Source organism: Pelodiscus sinensis, chromosome 1 (genome assembly GCF_052426305.1).
Source record: "Pelodiscus sinensis isolate ZL-2025 chromosome 1, ASM5242630v1, whole genome shotgun sequence".
NCBI classification, from domain to species: Eukaryota; Metazoa; Chordata; order Testudines; family Trionychidae; genus Pelodiscus; species Pelodiscus sinensis.
The window spans coordinates 191,686,854-191,705,479 of NC_143052.1; the positions used below are offsets into that span (position 1 = coordinate 191,686,854).

An 18,626-nucleotide genomic window follows, 5' to 3' on the forward strand; every position below is an offset into this window, starting at 1 on the left:
GCCAAGCCTCATACCTAATGAGCCACCATTTTTGCAGAAGAGGCTCTTGCGCCAGAAGGAGCTGTCTACACTACCCCTTCTTGCGCAAGAAAAACCCTCTTGTGCAATGCCGGTACGCTGATTATTTTCAGGAATAAGGGCATTGCGCAAAAGGGTTTTTCTTGCACAAGAAGTCATGAGTCTAGACATAGCCACCGTGAGTATCATGGAGAATCTGGACAATCTCCATTTGTACTGAATTTACAACAGAGATACCCTTCAGGCCACATCTACACTGGTGGAGAAAGTCAAGCTAAGATATGCACCTCCAGCTATGTGAATAGCGTAGCTGGAGTTGACATACACTTAGCTCTGTGTCCCTGCTGCAGGAGGTTGAGGGGAGAAACTCTCGCGTTGACTTCCCTTACTCCTCACGACCCAGTGGAGTACCGTGCAATACTGGGATTGAGGGGGCACTATCAGCGTTGATTTAGAGGGTCTTTACTAAAACTGCAAAATTGAACCCTAGAACATTAGTCTCCCGAGTATCAATCTCTGGGTGATAAAGACAAGGCCTAAACAACAAGGCTGGGCTTGAGAGAACCGGTGGCTGCCAATATTGGCATCTGAAGAAGTGGGCTGTGCTCACGAAAGCTCATGATACCATCTACATGTTTTGTTAGTCTATAAAGCGCTACCAGACCATTTGTTGTTTTTTAAGTTTTTAGTATTGTCTTTGCTTTTAGTCTTGTATAAGATAGTTGTGTTTCTGCCTTATTCTGCTTTCAAAACTTTGTCCCCAAGTTCCTAAGCTGGTCATCTTTTTGAATACTTACCAAAGTATTGAGCCCTGAAGAATCAATAGCACATGCTACAAACCAAATGAGTCCTAACACTTACCTAGCTGTACATTCTACAATGTTTTGAACGCTTTTGTTTGGGTTTGGTTTTAATTTTTAATAAAATATACACTAGATGTACCTTTACCGTTCATTAATGAGGTATATGTTGCCATTGAATAGCAAATAAATGATAAACTATGTTAAATTTCCCATCAACACACTATGCAATATTCCTCCAGTCTGTGAAACAGTCTTTTAACCTCACCTCAACCACACAAATCTATTTTCAATTCTGTTCACATCAACCTGTACACATCAAGCTGTCTACATACAGCTTTGCAACTGGTTCTCTTAGGTCCAAAAAAATGACATTCTGATATTGCATCCTGACATTTTAAAATAGATTTTTAAGGCCAGAAGGGACTATTATGATCCTGTAGTCTGACCTCCATACATTAATGTATGTTAATAGAGTGTTGTATCATATGCATCACATGCAGCTAAAAATTGGCATTGGCCCAAGAAAGTATCCACAAATCACCTGCTGAGCCTGACATTGAAATATTTGGGTAGAAAATTCAAGATAGTATTAATTATTGTTTATTCTTTGCTATATAGTCAACTAAGTCCACATAATACAAATGTCTCTGAAACCTGCTGTCTTTTCAGCAGTGCCCCAATTGGGCTGGTGTGGTCCACAAACTGCACCATTCCTCAGACTACTTAAAATCAACATCTTTGTACTGAAATTGTCAGGTTAATTGGTCCAGCCATGCCTCTGGGGGAAAAGGCTAAGCAGGGGAAAGTGAAAACGAAGGAGGAGTGGTCACCCTGTACAGAGCAGCAATGGCTTGGGTCCTATTCCCAGAACTGTGTGCATCTCAGGATATCCAGGCTACAGATCCTGGTAGCCAACATATTTTATCTCCCCACTATAGAAGAAACAAGATGGGACACCTCAGCTCCTATGGAAAAATTTGAATGGAACTCCTTGAGGTTTCCTGTTGGAGTGATATTCTGCTGTTAATTTTTCCCACAGATATTCCTGATTGGCTTAAAGTTACTTAAATATTGTGATGATATGACCTTATAGAAACCTTGATAGGTTGATCTTAGACTTAGATCTGCTTCTCTTAATTTTTTGTAACTGAGAGCTTTGTGTGTTTACAGGAATCCATAGGCTTCTTCCATAGTTCTTTCATCTTTTTAATGATTTCATTAACAGAAATTGGTAATGAACCCACCATAGTTCTGTTCAAAGGAATTGCACCCAGGTATAAATTTGGCTCTGTTTCTTTTTCCTAATAGATTAAACACTAAACAACAACATGCAATATGTGGTTGGTAGGTTGTGGGGGATGGCAGTAAGTAAAGAAGAGGATTATTTTTGCAGTCTGATCAAGTAATTACATAGCAGTATTTATATCCACCATTAACACATCCTCATGTGATGTAATATTACAGATTTATTTTGGTATAATTCTACACTGGTTGTTTTTACATCTACATGTGTAAAGCAAGGAAGCTATACTACAGAAAAGGCTACAGGGAAAGTTTCCTGCATAGCAGATTGACTCCCCAATAAAGATTATGCCCTTTTTAAAAAAGAGTCAAAATCCTTTTTCTTAGACAAAGCTTCCAGTATCAGTCCCTTGACTTCCTTGTAAATCTTGTACTTGCTTTTAATCCGCTGTAATTAATTAGTATTATAATTAGTGTCTTAATTGCTTGTTTTGTGAGGTGACTGGAAAAACCATACAAATTACTTTTATTATTTTAGGGCCTGATCCAAAGTCCTTTAGAGTGAATGAGTTTTTCCATGGACTTCAATGGGTTTTGGATTAAGTCCATAATGTACACTATGGTTATAATTCAGACTGACAGCTTGTGTTCAGGCAGAGATTCTGGGCTTGATTCTCCATGCCTCACCCTCAGGGGGTGGAGGGGGAAGTCATTTATGCCTGTGCAAAGTGGGAGTGATATGTTCTCAGCATTTTGCACTGGTGTAAAAGACAAAACAAGCATCCAGGCTGACTTGGGCTAAAGACAGCTCCATTACAGGGTTTAAAATGACTTAATGGAGTTTGAATCCATGTGGTTTATTACACTGTTACAACCACATTTAAACCTTACAGTCTCCAACTGCAGTTTGTAGAACAATGTGGCTGGAATACTGCCGGACTGCTTGAGATATCATCCTAGGCCTCTCTGGATGCTCAGCATGATGACAAAGGTTAAAAATGTAGTGTCTGTTTCCAGGCCAAGTATTTCAAGTATGACTGAAAATTTAAATATAATTAATGTAATTTGAAAGCATGTGATTCCCTGTTATCAGTATCCACCAAAATGGGTATCTGAATATAACTTAAAGATGAATGACTTTAGCTGTACTTAAATTTTGGTATGGTTATCTAATATGTTTATTTGAAGTGTTGCTCTTTCTTCTAAATCTTAGAGAATTGAACACTTCAGTGCACCTATGAAGCCCACATTATAACTATCTAGACAGACCAAACGCCCACTTTATTCACTGTTACTTTGCATATATATGTCAAGCTTTTCCGGGGTTGTCAAATGCTCTTTGATCAGACAAAGACTGTTCATTGAAAAATGTACACATTACTATTATTTCATATATTTTGCTTGAATGTCTGAAGTTACAGAGAACTATTTTTAACTTGGGGGTGGGAGGAAGGCAGTTAATATGTAATTTAGTGGGCAAGGATGTAGAGAAGGAAGGGCTTGTGCCATGAGTCAGGTGAGTTAGGTTCTATTCTAGCTCTGCAGACTTTCTGTGTGGCTTTGGACAAGTCACTTAACCTCTCTGTGTCTTAGTTTTCCTTTCTGTAAAGTTTAGAATTTTCTGTATTTTCCCTTATTAGCTTAATTTTGCATAAAGTGCAGTTTCTGATCCTTCAAAGATCAGATCCTTTTGTTTTGCTTACTCTCTCTCTCTCTCTCTCTCTCTCACATGCACACACACACACTTTCACACACTCTCACTTACACTCACTTTCTCACTCACACACACTCCTAGTGGAGGAGAAAGCACAGGTGGTTTTGATTTTGACTAGCTTAATCAAGGACTACCCCAGATTTTAGGGAGGGGTATACATTGACCTCCGCTAGCTACATCAAGGTAGTAAACTACCTGTGTTGTCTTCACTAGGATTTTATGTCAAAGTCACAATCTTGATGTAAAAAATGCCCCACATAGTTGTTTGTAGTGAAGACATAGCTCCAGAAAGAGATAGAAGTAGTGTGAGTGACAACATTATTCTGGTCAGAGGCTGTCATCTCAGCTCTTAAGCAGTGTCACGGAAGAGCCTGCAGGATGTAGTAAGGTCAGCATAGAAAGAAATGGAAATATGAACCATCACAAGCTTCCCAGGAAACTGGAAAGGGCTGAGAATCAGGCCCCAGCAGAGTGGGCTGGCAGTTTAATTTGAATGTGTGATTCTTAAGATATGCTTCAGTGCTTTGCCAAGTTGGGGCCTTTAGTGGATGGTTATTGAAATATTAAAAACTGACTTCTACTTTCTGATTTACAAATTCCATTAGACTTTTTTTATCCGTACCATTATTTTGGGGTAAAATTTGGCCATTTTTTTGGGGAATACCTTGGTAAAGTTTTGAGATTTTATTTTTATTTTTGTTTTTTATACCAGCTCTAGAGATTGATGATTCTCTTGAAAATGATGGGAAGGAAAAAGTTTTCTTAGGCCTTGTCTATATTCAGAATTGCATCATTTTAAGTTTAAAAAAGTTAAAATTAAAGAAAAAAATTGAATTAAACTTTTTGCAATACTTCACAAAAGAATACATTTTTAATGTCACTTAATTCTGTTTTATACTGACTTTTATCTTAAATCTATTCCTTATCAAATTGAACTAAATCCATATAAGTCAGGTTTAAACTGAATTCAGTAGCCACACTGTTTTGCACCAGTTCATCACAATGTGTTCAGCATTACGTGTTTAGTTAAACAAGTGCAGCTGTATGGAAAAAAGCCTTGCTCTGGGATGTCCTAAAATTACAGTGTACTCTGAGAGCTAAGGTGCAGATTCTCTGCTAAATTTGAGAATGGAAAATGGGAGCAGCTAGCATATAGGTTTCTGGATGTTGTTGGGGTATAGTAAGCAAACAGAGATGCTCAGAAAACATTAGAAGTGGGTTCCTAGTTTCCCTCTTAAGCACCCAGTGTCAAAATGGAAAATACAGTGCCTGGTCTCTCTCAGAAGACACAGACCTTTCTCTCACTCCTGCAATAAGAAAACACAGCAGGATGGGGAAAGCAGGAGTTGTGTGAAAGTGGTGGTCTTAAGAAAAAAATTAGATGTGTTGCTTAGCAGCCGGACTGCTGAAGAAATGACCTTTCCAGCTGAAAAATAAACTGAACCATGGACTTTTCTAAAGATGCTCAGAAAAACTTATTTGGACTTTGACATTAAATAGTGAACGCTCTACTTAATTAGCTTCATTGGGTCATGCCAATTTAGAAAACATTAGTTTGGAATATGGCTATGCCCCCCAATTACTGTCACATTGGAGCTCTTGCTAGCCCTGTTCATTTAAAAAGAAAGAACTTGATAACTATTTTGTTATTTGGAAGAGATCTATATATTTATCACAAATGCAAACCACCATCCATGTATGCAAGCTCCTATTAATGTTGGTAGGAATTGCAGACATGGCTCCTCAGCAGTGTATAATTCTCAGAATGTAAACAACTCCATCCATATACCATGAACACAAAACTCTAATATCTGTTTGTCATAGATCCAGATTGACTGGCACTTTCTTGCTGTTTTGCGCCTCTTCTGTGATGCAATGCAGCTGTAAACCTATTGTGACCAGCCCGTACTCTGGGTTTATGGATGCTTTGTGGTATCAGAATGGTGTAGAATGTATTGGTGAAGCTGATCCTCAGTTTGCTTCCGTGTCTTTTAAATGCCACTGTATAATTTTTGACTCTATGAGGTTCATTGTAAGTCTGCAGTTTTTCTTTGCTATAGCCTTTGGGGAACTCTTCTGTGGTGGCATCAGGAAACCCAGAAGCAGTGCCATAAAGGGATTCTTCTAGTGCTAGCAACTGCCCCTTTGGATACAAAAAGAGTACATAAAAAGCTGTGCTCTTTTAACATATTTCAAATGTCCAATGGGATTAACTGCAATCATAGCCTTGTCCTTTTCTGTTTGTTGAATTTCTTATCTTCAATTTATAGTATGCCTGATAGCTAGACTTGAGGATTTTTCTCTGTTTTCTGTTACTTTTGCCTTCATAGTAACTGTTCTGTTAAATTCGGAATGAAAAATTATTGCCACAGTACTACTACAATGACCTGTGATTTTAGAGAGAAGCTAATGATATTAGAAAAGTATTTTGTAATTGATGCTGGCAGATCAGGGGCCTGCTCATGTTAGAGCCTCAGGCCAATTTACTTGTGCATTAGTATAGACAAAGGGGATTAATAAATGTATATGAGGGTATTTGATGTTTAAACTTCATGGAAACTAGTGGGATGTAACTTGCATTGTTTTCACGTATCTGTATCTTGTTACAGAGTAGTAGCAAACATTGTGGTTACGCCTGTTATTAAATAACCTATCAAAGAAGAAAGAAGCCTTGTGGAATGCAAATGCAGTGTTTTTCTATTAATTTCTAAGCAAGAGGTCCTTGTGTGTGATGATTGGAGGACAAAGACTCAAAATAGATTCCTCACTCTCTGTCGTTAATGGAAAAGTCCTTGTGGGTAGTGACCCTGTAGGCTTGTTTTCGGTGAGAAGCTGCTACATGAATGGATTCTAGGAATGATTCTGGATCTCTGGACTGTTTAGATTCTTAGAGAAAAGGGTACCAGATGCAGAGCAGAGATCCCCAGAGACAAACTGTGTACTCTGAAAAGATCTGGGAAACTGGTACTTTGTCCATCATTGCCACCATTTGGAATTACAAACTGTGACTCCACTGTGCATATATTTTACCTGCTTCAACCTCTCAGTAACTCTCATTTCCTTTCTTTAGCTAATAAACTTTTAGTTAGTTTAGTACACAATTGACTACCAGCAATTTACAATTGGCGTAAAATCTATACTATCAATTGATATGGGTTAAGTGACTGGTCTCTTGGGACTGGGAGCAACCTGATATTTGGTTTAAGTGACTATCACAAAATCCAGAGTGTTTGGGTGGCAAGACAGGACATAAGGGGACTTTCTGTGGCTCCATGGTAAGATTGGCAAAGTGATAAAGGAGTTTACAATTGTCACTGACATGGTGAAATCTTAATTATAGAACATGCCACCAGCTTGTGGAGTCTGCCCTGTCCCCACAGTAGTCACTCATTGTTGTGAGCCTCTCCAGACAGCTTTAATACAGTTTAATAGGATTGTATATCAGAAAAGAAATATTAAAACTGAAAACAATTGAGGACCAAAGGGAAAATTAAAAGAACTTTATCTGTCTACTGGACCTCTTTTACCAGCATGATTTCTCAGAGACCTGAATAGCAGAGTATTTAAGTGTTTTACATCTGAACATCCAACAGTTGAATAAACTAATGAATCTAAAAGATAAAGCTCAATTAAATAAAAATTGAGGGGTTGAAATCCTGTTCCAGTTGAAATCCCAGTTGTTCATAACAGCCACGTTCTCCAAAGGGAAAAACTTCAATGTAACCAAAAGCAAAGGATCAAAATGAGAATGAACAAAACTCTCATTTCCAAAATCTGCTGTTCCAATTCACACTCTCCATTTTAATTGGTCAAAGATCAAAGAGACAAGGATAATAAATATCTATGCTAGCAGATAGCTATAAAGGTCCTAAAAATTCAAAAGGGGCTTGTTTCTTCAGCATTGCTTCTCAGGAGGACTCAGAAAAGCTGTCTCTGATCTGCAGGTGAAAATGTTCACTAATTTATAGACTCCTAGAACTAGAAGGGACCTCGAGAGGTCATTGAGTCCAGATGTCTAATTAACTTATTCTCAGGGAGTTAGGAGCGGAGAAGCCCTCGCAGTGTGTGACGGATGTGTGCACTTTGGCACAGATCCTCCCTTCTACTCTTGAAAGCTGAGGTGACTGAGACAAGCAAGTCTCTTCTGAAGGGCAGAGAAAGGAGCACATTGTCATCATGCTATCTTTCCTTGGCCCCTGCTGAAGTTCCATGAGGTGGGGTTGGAGGTGACCGAAGATCCAAGATCTCTCTGGAATGCCATGCTCTTTGGATTTCCATTAAGGACCAGAAAAATCACTGTTTAAGTGAGCTTAACTCCTGCTCAGTCCACTCGGTGTCTGATACGGAGCACTGATAGCAATACCATGTTTTGTTTTATTTTGCATAGTAACTTACTTTGATCTGTCTGTTATCACTTGCAACCACTTAAATGCTACTTTTTATACTTAATAGAATCACTTTTCTTTATTATTAAACCCAGTATAAATGTTACTTCATGGGGAACAGCAGCTGTGCATAACTCTATCATTGATAAAGGGAGTGAACATATAAACTTGCTCTGTGTAAAACTTTTATGCAGCGTAAGAAGGGGTTATTTGGGTTTTGATCCCACTGGAGCTGTGCACCTGGGTGCTGTGTCAAGTCCCTGTGACTGAGTCTTCCCAAAGCGGAACTGTTCTCCGTGTGTGTGTTACTCTTCTGGGGGCTGTCACTCCAGCTCTGAGCATTTCTGGGGGAGACCAGAACTTCTGGCTCGGCAGGACAGTGTGGTGAGCACAGCCACCCCGTCCACAGGATGGTGCGGGGTAGCTTCCCCAGGCCTTATGCTTTTGGTGGGCCCTCGGTGGCTGCCCCAACCATCCTATGAACAGCAGGGACCCATGGGATTATGGGGGCCTTGTGCAGCAGCAGCAGCAGCAGCAGCAGCAGCAGCAGCAGCAGCAGCAGCAGCAGCAGGATTTGCCTCCCCTGTCACTCACCACATGGGCTGCAAGACCTGGAGCATCCTGGCAGCCTGTTCTGCTCCATCATGCTGCCCTCTCCTGGCCTGCTCCACTCAGCTTTTCAGTGGTGGAAGGAAGCAGAGGTCACTCCAGTTCCTGCTGCTGTGGAGAAGTGGGGCGCAGCGAGTCAGGAGGGTGATGACCCAGCAGCCTCCTCTGCCACTCTCCGGCTGCTGCAACTCATGTAGTGAGTGGGGGAGGGAGGTGAACCCTGTGCTGCTGCAACTGACCCCCATAATCCTCTGGGCTGCATTGCTTGGGGGAGGGGATAAAGAGTCGGGTTGAGGACAGAGCAGGGGTAGGGCTTGAGGAAGGAATTGAGCAGGGGTGGTGTGAGGCCTGTGGTGGGGGAGTTGCCATTGGTCCAATGTCTGTGGCACTGGGTGGATTGCCCTAGGCCCTGCACCTGCCTTGGGATGACCCTGGTGATGGGTCCCCCAGAAGGCAGGTGGGGGGGGGGGGGTTCAGTGGTATGATCAGCCCATCAAGTCACCCTCTCAAAGAGATCTTTGTCACCCAAACCATCACAGGGTTTTTTAATAACTTCTCACTATATACGACCAATTGTCCAGATGGCACCCAAACGCTGGACTGCCTAAAGCAGCCTGTGGTTTTGCTCTTTTGTTAACCAGTGTGGTAACACAGGAGCACAGTTTTGATACTGGTTGATGAATCTAATTATAGTGAAATCTACCAGTTTTGGTAGTATCGGCTTCATTTCTTGCAGCCTGCCCTGACCTGACTCTGGCATTCTCAGTGTGGCCCATGTAGGTGCAACATTCATAACAGGTTCAAATTCGATTTTCCAGAGGCCAATATTAAAAAAACCCCACTTATCCCAAAGCCTAGATTTTAAGATGACTCATGTCCTCCTTCCCTGCAGCAGACAGACAGGACCCCCTCGTCCATAGAGGGCTGCTGTCTTTAGGGGAGGACTGGAAGACTGGGACTATTAGAGCTGCATGAAACAATGTGAATATTCTGAGCTGTGATGAGCTTGTAACCATAGAGAACCCCTTAAGATGGACTGATGCCTGATAAACTCATTAGCATACATGTAGATTCTTTTATTGTCTCTAACAATTTCTTCATAATGCTTTTTGCCTTAACAATAAAGCAGGCGTGCCGAGAAATAGCTGTGTGGGTAACTTATAGCTGTTACAATCACTCTGCTATTAGTCTCTGAGAAAGTGAGTAGGTCTGTTTTGACACACTGGCTTTGCTGGGAAATACACAGTGAAAGCTGGGAACTGTGCAGCCTGGACATATCCTAGTCTGAAGGGAGTGAGATTTTTCATTTGATGTATATCATTTGATGTAGAGAGCTGCTTTTCCGCAAAGTTGGTCTTTAAAAGTCTCATTCTTCTGCCGGGCTTTTCTTTGATACATTAGTATCTGTTTAAGCCTGAACTTTATAATTGCATGGATAGCTTCATGAGAGCTTCCATGGCTTGTGGGATTACTGGGAGAGAGGTGCAATGCCTGTTGCTGCAGTTGTTAGAAGTGGGTGGCTAACTGGTGAGACGAGTGTTGCTGATTAAAGCAATGGATACTAGCTCAGAATTGAACAAGAGAAGGGAAAACGGGTGCTGCAAATAATATGTAGAAGATGCAGTTATTAAACAAAAAGCTGTTCCTGATTTATTCCAGGGAGGGCAATTAAACGTACGCAGCAAAATATTGGTCGATATTTTCATAATCAGCAGCTCAGTTCTGTATGAACCTTTTGTCGTCTTTTCTTACCATTTTTCTTGCCATTACTTTGGTTTGAAAACTTTGGTTACACTGGTAGTTAAGTGTCCATTTAAATTTAGTAGTCTCCTAAACCAAACAGACTTGTGCTTTCCACCTGCTAAGGAAGCTCCTTAAAGAAAATACACCTTGAAATTAGAATGACTGTGAACCTGAAGCATTCAGAAATAAGTGCAACTCCCACTCCTTTCCCCCCACCCAAACGTAGGTTGTCCCAGTCCACTACACACCAACATTTCTAATTTTCTGTATTTAATAATTACCCCAAACAAACAAAAATGCCAACAAGGAAAGTGAAAGATGCTGTTATTGCTTTCTCTCTTGAGAGGGTCTCAGGTACTATAATGAAAGCTGTATAGGGAGACAGAGCACGAGAAAATAAAAACGATCGCCTAGAATTGAAATAGAAGAAATACCAAAGACTGTCCATCTTTTGTATTCCATCCCTTTCACAGATGCTGGTGAGCCAATCTAAAATTGAAACTAGTTCAGCCCTAATTCTATTTGGAATGTATTTCAAGTAAATAAACTTTGGTCACATCACAGGAACTCTACAGTATAATCTATTTCCGCCTAATTCTATAATCTATTTCTATTTCCTTTGGAGAAGCTTGGCTGCAAGCAATTCTGATTCCTCTCCCCTTTCACCTCCATCCCCTTAAAAAGTAATTTGAGAACATAAACATCATTTCTTTGAAGCTCAGTAGAAAAATTTGGCCAGAAAACTGTAAGCCAAGCAAGGCTTATTTGAAAAGAGAAGAGTCTGAGAGATGCTATGAGGGCTGGAATGACTAATATCCATATCAAAGGCACACATTTGTCAGGATAGGGCAATCATAAGGGGAAATATGACAACTGATTAGCATGGAAGTAGACGCTAAATCATTCAATCATCAGGGCGGTAGTTAAGAGCAGGCTCAGCCTTTTACCACATGTGCCTAGCCAATAGCCTCATTTGCTATATAAATAACATTTGATGTGCACATTTGACTGCTTTTCACACACATTTTCCACAGCTAGTGAGCATGTTTGTTTACATATCTATAAATCCTTCTGTAAATATTGGTTTCAAGCTGTCCTTGTGTCAGAAATATAAATGAGTTCCAATACAAAATGCTTGCATCATTCTCCATATGAACTTGAAGATATCTATATAACTTTGCCATGCAATCTCTTCTTTTGCCTTTTAATTTTGACATGTTAAAAATGTTCATAATAGCTATTGTTTCAATCTTCATATTTTCATTTTCACTGGAGGTGGGGAAGGGGACAATTGCCATTCTGTTTTCTAGAGTTTCTCCTCTCCCATGGTCAAATAGTAATGCATGTATGTTATTAATATTAGTGCCCATGTTTTATGTCATCAAACAGTTGCCTTCTCCAGGCGGCAAAGGGTTTAAACCTTCAAAAGCATTTCTTGGGCTTGTACAAAGAAGAACAGCCACAGTGAAGTTTTAAACCTTTATTTAAAAACAATCCAGGTCCCCACTAATGCAATTAAACAACCTAGTATTATATTTTAAACATGGTCCTCTGTAGACAGATCTGAGGCTCTTTGGATCTAAAAAAATCTACACAAGTCCTATGTGGAAAACAGCCCATCCAAATAGGTGTTTTGGTTCATATTCACTCACAATAAAAATATTTGGAGTGTAAAAACTCATCTCTAATTCCTCAGTAAAATAATTTACAATCAGTGGTGACATTTTAATATAAATCTGAATTATGACCTATTGGCCAATATTAATCAGTAATAACCCAAACTGTCTGCATTAGGCAAGTTGAGTTCCTACCAGACGACTTGTCCATGCTAGAGAGAGGAAGGAAGACAGAGTATATATTCTCCCTTCAAAGTGGAAGTCTCCTTTAAGGCACCTGGATATATTATATCCTGTTTCCCAGAACTGTACCAACGAGGACCAGATCCTCTGGAGGGGAGTAGACGCTGCGTACCATGTCACCAGTATAATCTGGTCCTAAAAGTGGCTTAACTGGCCCAGGAAGGATCACCTTCCTAATCTTGTAGTGCTATAGAATTGGTGTAGGAGCTGCTGTGCCCCACCTGCTGAAAGCACTGGAGTGCAAATAGAACATGACCTGTCAAAAGGTGGTTAGGCTAGGGTGTCCCTCAAGTATGCCACTTATTGACTGAACGTGTGGCCCCCTTTAACCGCTGCTGCTCATCACAAGCTCACAACAGGACCAGTGCTACATAGCACTGCATCAAGTGAGTGCAAAGTTGAACTTTAAGCTATCTTTGTACACCACTCCCTTGGATAGGGCTCCATCCGTTTCAGTTGTAGTCAGGGGTCTGGCCCATACTCTCAACTGCAGTGTTTCTGCCTGGCTGTGGCTAAAAGGGGACTTATCGGACATTTCTAAGAATCCTTCTGGGCATGGTAGAGTGGACGAGCATTTCTTGTTTAGTCTGAACGTATTTCTGTTGTTTATTACACAATGCTTAGAAACACAGGCCAGTGTGTGACACTTTTGCAGCAACTCACCAAGGCAAATGCATATGATATGATTGAGATTTCAGGGTATTTGTTAACCTGTAAACACCAGAACTTTATTGAAATATTTGTTTTAAACTCCCCAAAGCATTTCTTTTGCTACTTATCCCTCTGCCATTCTGTCCTGTTCTCTAGCTGCATTTCAAGCGGAACACTTGATTAGGACAAACTAGGGATGAATTGGCTTAAATATGCTGACATAGTCATGACTCTCTGAAAGACCTCCTTGTTTTAAAATCTGTTTGTAGAATTGCCATCTTTCTAGGCTCTGATCAAAATCCTTTGTTACTCATGCTGTGTCATGTGTAACTAATCTTATTCTCCCCAATCAGCATTTTCCCTGTTCTTTTTTTTTCTTGCTGCAGACTCTAACAGTCTCTCGTTGTGGTGTGCTTCATTTTGCCCCAAATCAGCAGATAATGAACAGTCATTTCCTTCAAGTATAAATTCTCAAAGCTATGGGTTGTAATACATTGGCACTGAGTCACAGGAGCATACAAGTCAGATTAACACAGCTCTACTAAGAAGGAAGTGGAAACTGCAGAGCTTTACAGTTTCTGCACTTTGGATTGGTCCAAGCTTTTGCATCCAAAACTGAAAATAGTTTTGGACTATGAAGTCTAGACAAGGCCACCACAGCTGTTCTCATGAGGCAGTGCTACTGTTTGGTGGCTGCATTCAAATCCTGTGGCTCGTATATATATCCTTAACAAACTTGTTTGTTTTACAATGTCTATGCTGTTAGTTGGGCCTTAAAAGCTAGGTTGACATAATAAGGTGGTAAGGGATGTGACATGTAAACACGGCCTAAGTCAGTGGTATTTGCATTTGCTCAATAACATCCAATTTTGCTCCTTGGCTGAGTTCAGGTTTTACTTTGTCACTCTAGGGTGATTTTGCTTGATGCATATATTTGTGACAGCACAAAGGAATCCAGATCAATAGGCTGTTTTAAAGGATCCCAGTCCATTTATCAAGTCATCAAATTTTTTAGGAGGCAAGTTATACACTCATTTGATCACCAATATTTACAGACTGATCTTCAGCTCAAGCATATATGGATCTTTCTGTTTAATCATTTCAAATTCTACTGAGAAATATTTCTTCTATATACATGCGCATGTGGCATTGCCATATGGGATCATTTTGTTCCTCTTAAATGAAACAAGTTTTGTTTGTAATTTGAACATGTATCAGTCACTAATCATTTTCTGTAAGCTTGCTATGATTACAGTGCATTTAGCGCCAGTATCTATTTTGTGATTTGTTTTCTGTTCATTTATTTCCAGTGTCACAGACCAGTTTGCATTCAGAGACCCAACAAATAATTCTTGGTGTTTTCATTGTCAGGAATTTGTGCTCCAGCTATTTGTCCATAATGTATTTTAGATTTATATTTTCTAGCAATATGTGCTGAGCAACATAAGTGAACGAAGCCATTACTAGAAGGGGCTCTCAGAGTTAAGTTCTTAGTCCAATGCTATTCAATATTTTTATCAACGATATAAATGATGACATGAAATCTTTTGTTGGTTAAATTTGCAGGTGACACGAAGATTGATGGGGTAGTAAATGAGGAGGCCAAGTAACAGAGTAATCTGAATTGCCTTGTTATCACAACCCTACAAAATGTGTGTCAGTGGAGCTGAATGCAAGGTAATACATATGAGAGGAAAGAAATCAGGCTATGCCTACAGGATGGGAGACCGTTCTGGAAAGCAGAAACTCAGAAAAGAACTTAGGAGGTTCATTGTAGAACAAGCTCAGCATAAATTCTTCATACTATGCTGTGATTAACAGGGCTAATGCATTCCTTAGAGGAAGAAAAAGGAAAATATCTAATAGAAGTAGGCAAGTGACCTTGCCTTTGTACATAGTACACAGCTTTGGTGAGACTGCTACTAGAATCCTGTGTTCAGTTCCAGAATGCAGTGTCCACACTTCAAGAAGGATGTAGAAATGCTGAAGAGAGTTCAAAGGAGGTGCACAAAAATGACCTAGAGGCTGGAAAACAAGCCTTTTGATGTGAGGCTTAAGGTGCTCAGTCTATTCAGTTGGTGACAAAGAAGGCTGAGAGGCGACTTGATCACTGTGCATTGTTATTTACACATGCTGCAGATATCAGATGCCGATGGGCCTTTTAATCTTTCAAACAAAGGCATAACAAGAGCCAGTGCCTGTAAGTTGAATTTAGGCTAATTCAACCTTGAAATAAGATGGAATTTCTAGCAGTGAGAGTAATTAAACACTGGAACAGCTTATCAGGGGAGGCAGTGGACTCGCAATCTCCTGGGTCTTTAAAACAAAAGTTTCGATAGCTTCCTAAAAGATATGCTTTAATCTAGCTTCTGCTAACAATGACATGGCCTCTGCAAAGGATGAACATAGTGGCCCCTTTTGATCTTCTGGTCTTTAAATTTCTGTTGCTGTTAGTGTATGTGTGGTGATGTTCCCCTCATTCTGTGTTCCTTTCCATTTTTATATGCAGTGTTGAAACCTTGTTGGTTCAAGGATACTGGAGAGGCAACGCAGGTAAGATAATATCTTTTGTTGGACTAACTTCAGTGGGTGAGACACACAAGTTTTCGTGCTACACAGAGCTCTTTCTTCAGTTCTGGGAAAGGTATTAAAAACGTCACTGCTGAATAGATCAGAAAGATAATTTAGCCTTAACTGTGTGTACCGGTTTTAAGGCTCCTGTACGCTGCCAGAGTGGTATAAAGGGACCTTAATATAAATGAGAATCAAGCCCTTGACATTTTGAATCTAAAGTAAAAACCAGCCTAAACATTAAAACAAACAAGTGTTAAAAATAAGGTGTTACATTGAATGTATCATTTCTTATTCGATGCAACTATCTTTTGGGAATGTTATGGTAGAAGTTTGCACATAGCATGTAGTTCTTTTTGCATTACCCGGGAGTAATTGGGAACAGCAGGTGCTATGGTATTTGAACATTATGTCTACTCAGGGATTCAGATGAGATTTTTACAAAGCATTGTAAAGCAGTTTATCACACTAGCTTCTCCAGGCTTGATTTACTCTTGTGATCGAATGATAAATAATGGGATGACATGCTCATGGAAAATTTAGACAGTTGTTAAATGTTACATCATTTTTCATACCAGATCAGAAACATATGCAATTTCACGGGCAGCACTGAGCACACAATTAAATAGAGCATGCTTTTAATTTTAAACCCAACAATACTGCTGATGACTTTTGCAAATATCTGCTTGCACTACTGAAGTAATTCTTTTCAAGTGAAGTGAAAACAAAAGTTCTCTGTGGCACAAGAGGCACTAATGGGTGCTTTCCTATATTTTCCTGCTGAATTATAGTTTATATCAGAAATAAATTTGTTTTTAAAAATAAAATGTATACTTTACGCAAAGTATAAGAAACATTACCTGTTGCCTCCACCATGCCTTCTAGAATTACAACAATTTCTAGTTCCTCTTTGGGCAATTGGTCTTTGGAAATCTCCCAGAAAGGACTCTGCTGGTTAATTTCATGGCTGATGATCAGTGGTGAAACCAAAAAGAGGCGATCATCCCCTGTATAATAACCTACGTTGATATCTGTCTGGTTGAGTGGTATAAATTCCCCCTCCTTTGTCTGTTTAGATTTGATCAACTTGGCTCGTATTGATGCCTCCACAATATGTGAATTCCTAAGGTCCCCTACTCGGAACATCAGACATAGCTTCCCATCCCGCATGGAAATGACTGCGTTGGTAGAAAAGACCAAGGTTTCTGCCCTCTTCTTGGGCTGAGATATTTTCACAAACATGCAGCCAACCATGAAAGCATTGACAATAGAACCTAAGACAGACTGAACTAAAAGCAGAATAATTCCCTCGGGACATTTGTCCGTGATGACCCGATAACCATACCCGATGGTGGTTTCTGTCTCTATTGAGAATAAAAAGGCTGAAACAAACCCATTGAGGTTACTGACACATGGGGTCCATGTATTGTCTCCTATATGTTCCATATCGCCTCGGATGTAAGCAATTAGCCACCAGATCATTCCAAAGAAGAGCCACGTCACAGTGTAAACCATGACAAAAATCAAAAGGTTGAACCTCCATTTGAGGTCGACTAAAGTAGTGAAGATATCACTCAGATAACGATAAGTCTCTCTCACGTTCCCATGGTGGACGTTGCATTTCCCATCTTTCCTAACATACCTTTGGATTTTTCTCTTGGTACATACTTTGCTTATGTGCTTTGGAAGATCCTCTCTAGCTTGTTTGGGCAACTTTGGCTGCTGAATTGTGATAGGGCTCTCCACGTCCTGCTCCATTGAGTCTTCTTCCAGTACGTTAGCTGCCATTAAAAGAAAGGCATTAATATGTATGTGTATCCAGTGAATTGAATAAACACACAACTTTCTTCTGTATTAGTATGAAGCAAGTATAAATAAATTCATTAACATATAGAAATAACTTTGAAAGGGAACTTATTTTTTATGTAATGGGCTTCCTATCTATCATTTCAGAGGTTTGGTTTTGTCTGCACCAGTGTTTAAATTCTGCAACAAATATTCAAACAAATGTTCTACCCTTTTGTAAAATGTAATACACAGTATTGTATTTAAGCTAAGAATGATCTTCTGGGAGATAGCATTTACATAAATGAAGGAACAGATATGCTTGGGGGCTTAAGCCACTGATATGAACACAGAAAATGAGCAACATTGATGCCATTACTGAGGGGAAAGAATTAAATAAATGTAAATGGTTTTAAAAACACTTTATTTTCAAAGGAGCCAGTTCTGCTCCCATTGACCTCAACAGTAGAAAGATGGGGCTTTAGAGTACTATATATCAACAGCAATTCTAAGCAATTTCTATACAAAAATAGATGTTTATGCAGAGCCTGGGTAATATTTGTCCTCCTCTCTCTAATGTAAAACACATAATACTTCAGAAGTTGGTGCTCATGGTAGTTCACTTTGAGTGAGCCCCCAAGAATGGGGCCATTAATCCTAGTGCACCTTTCTTTCTATGGATGTGAGCCCCTAGCTACCCTGGCATCTGAGTACCTCCTGACTATTTACAAACAGAAACAATAGTCAGTAACAATTCCCCCCACTCCCTTCCCACCCTTCTGAGAGAAAGTGCGTCACTAGTGTATAGTGGTTTGTGTGTGAGAGAGAATGTGTGCGTGTTGCATGTGAAAAATGTACCGAGGGAAAGCTAAGTAAAATAAATGAGTTTTGCCCTTCATCCAGAGCACATTGAGATCTGTGGTGGTTGCTCTATCTTGTGGGAGTGTGTTTCCATGATCTGTTTGAATTACAGCTCCTGATCTCCCAAGTCTACTCTCGTTGAGTGAGTTTCATTGTTTTAATGGAATCTAGTGATCGAAGTTGTGGAGGGAGGATCAGTCTCTAAAGTAGCTTAGACCAATGCAGTAGAAAGCTTTGAATATCAGCTCAGAGGCCTTGAGCTGTGAGATTCTCTCGACTTCAAAAGGAATGATTTGGGGTCCTGGAAATCTATGAATCTGTGAATTAGGCTCTCTGTTCAGTGAGGAGCCAGTGCAGATTGCAGAACACTTGGGTGATTTGTTTT

At 39.9% G+C, this 18,626-nt stretch overlaps 1 protein-coding gene across 1 annotated transcript in view; it reads right to left on the reverse strand.

Moving 5' to 3' along the window:
• The window catches only part of KCNJ6 (potassium inwardly rectifying channel subfamily J member 6), a 62,496-nt gene extending 45,122 nt beyond the window's left edge, over nucleotides 1–17,374 (reverse strand). The window contains exon 1 of the mRNA XM_006125984.5: nucleotides 16,456–17,374. Coding sequence (XP_006126046.3) covers nucleotides 16,456–17,353 — 898 coding nt within the window. The 5' untranslated portion in view covers nucleotides 17,354–17,374. The remainder of the gene's footprint in view (nucleotides 1–16,455) is intronic.
• Between the last annotated feature and the right edge of the window lie 1,252 nt (nucleotides 17,375–18,626).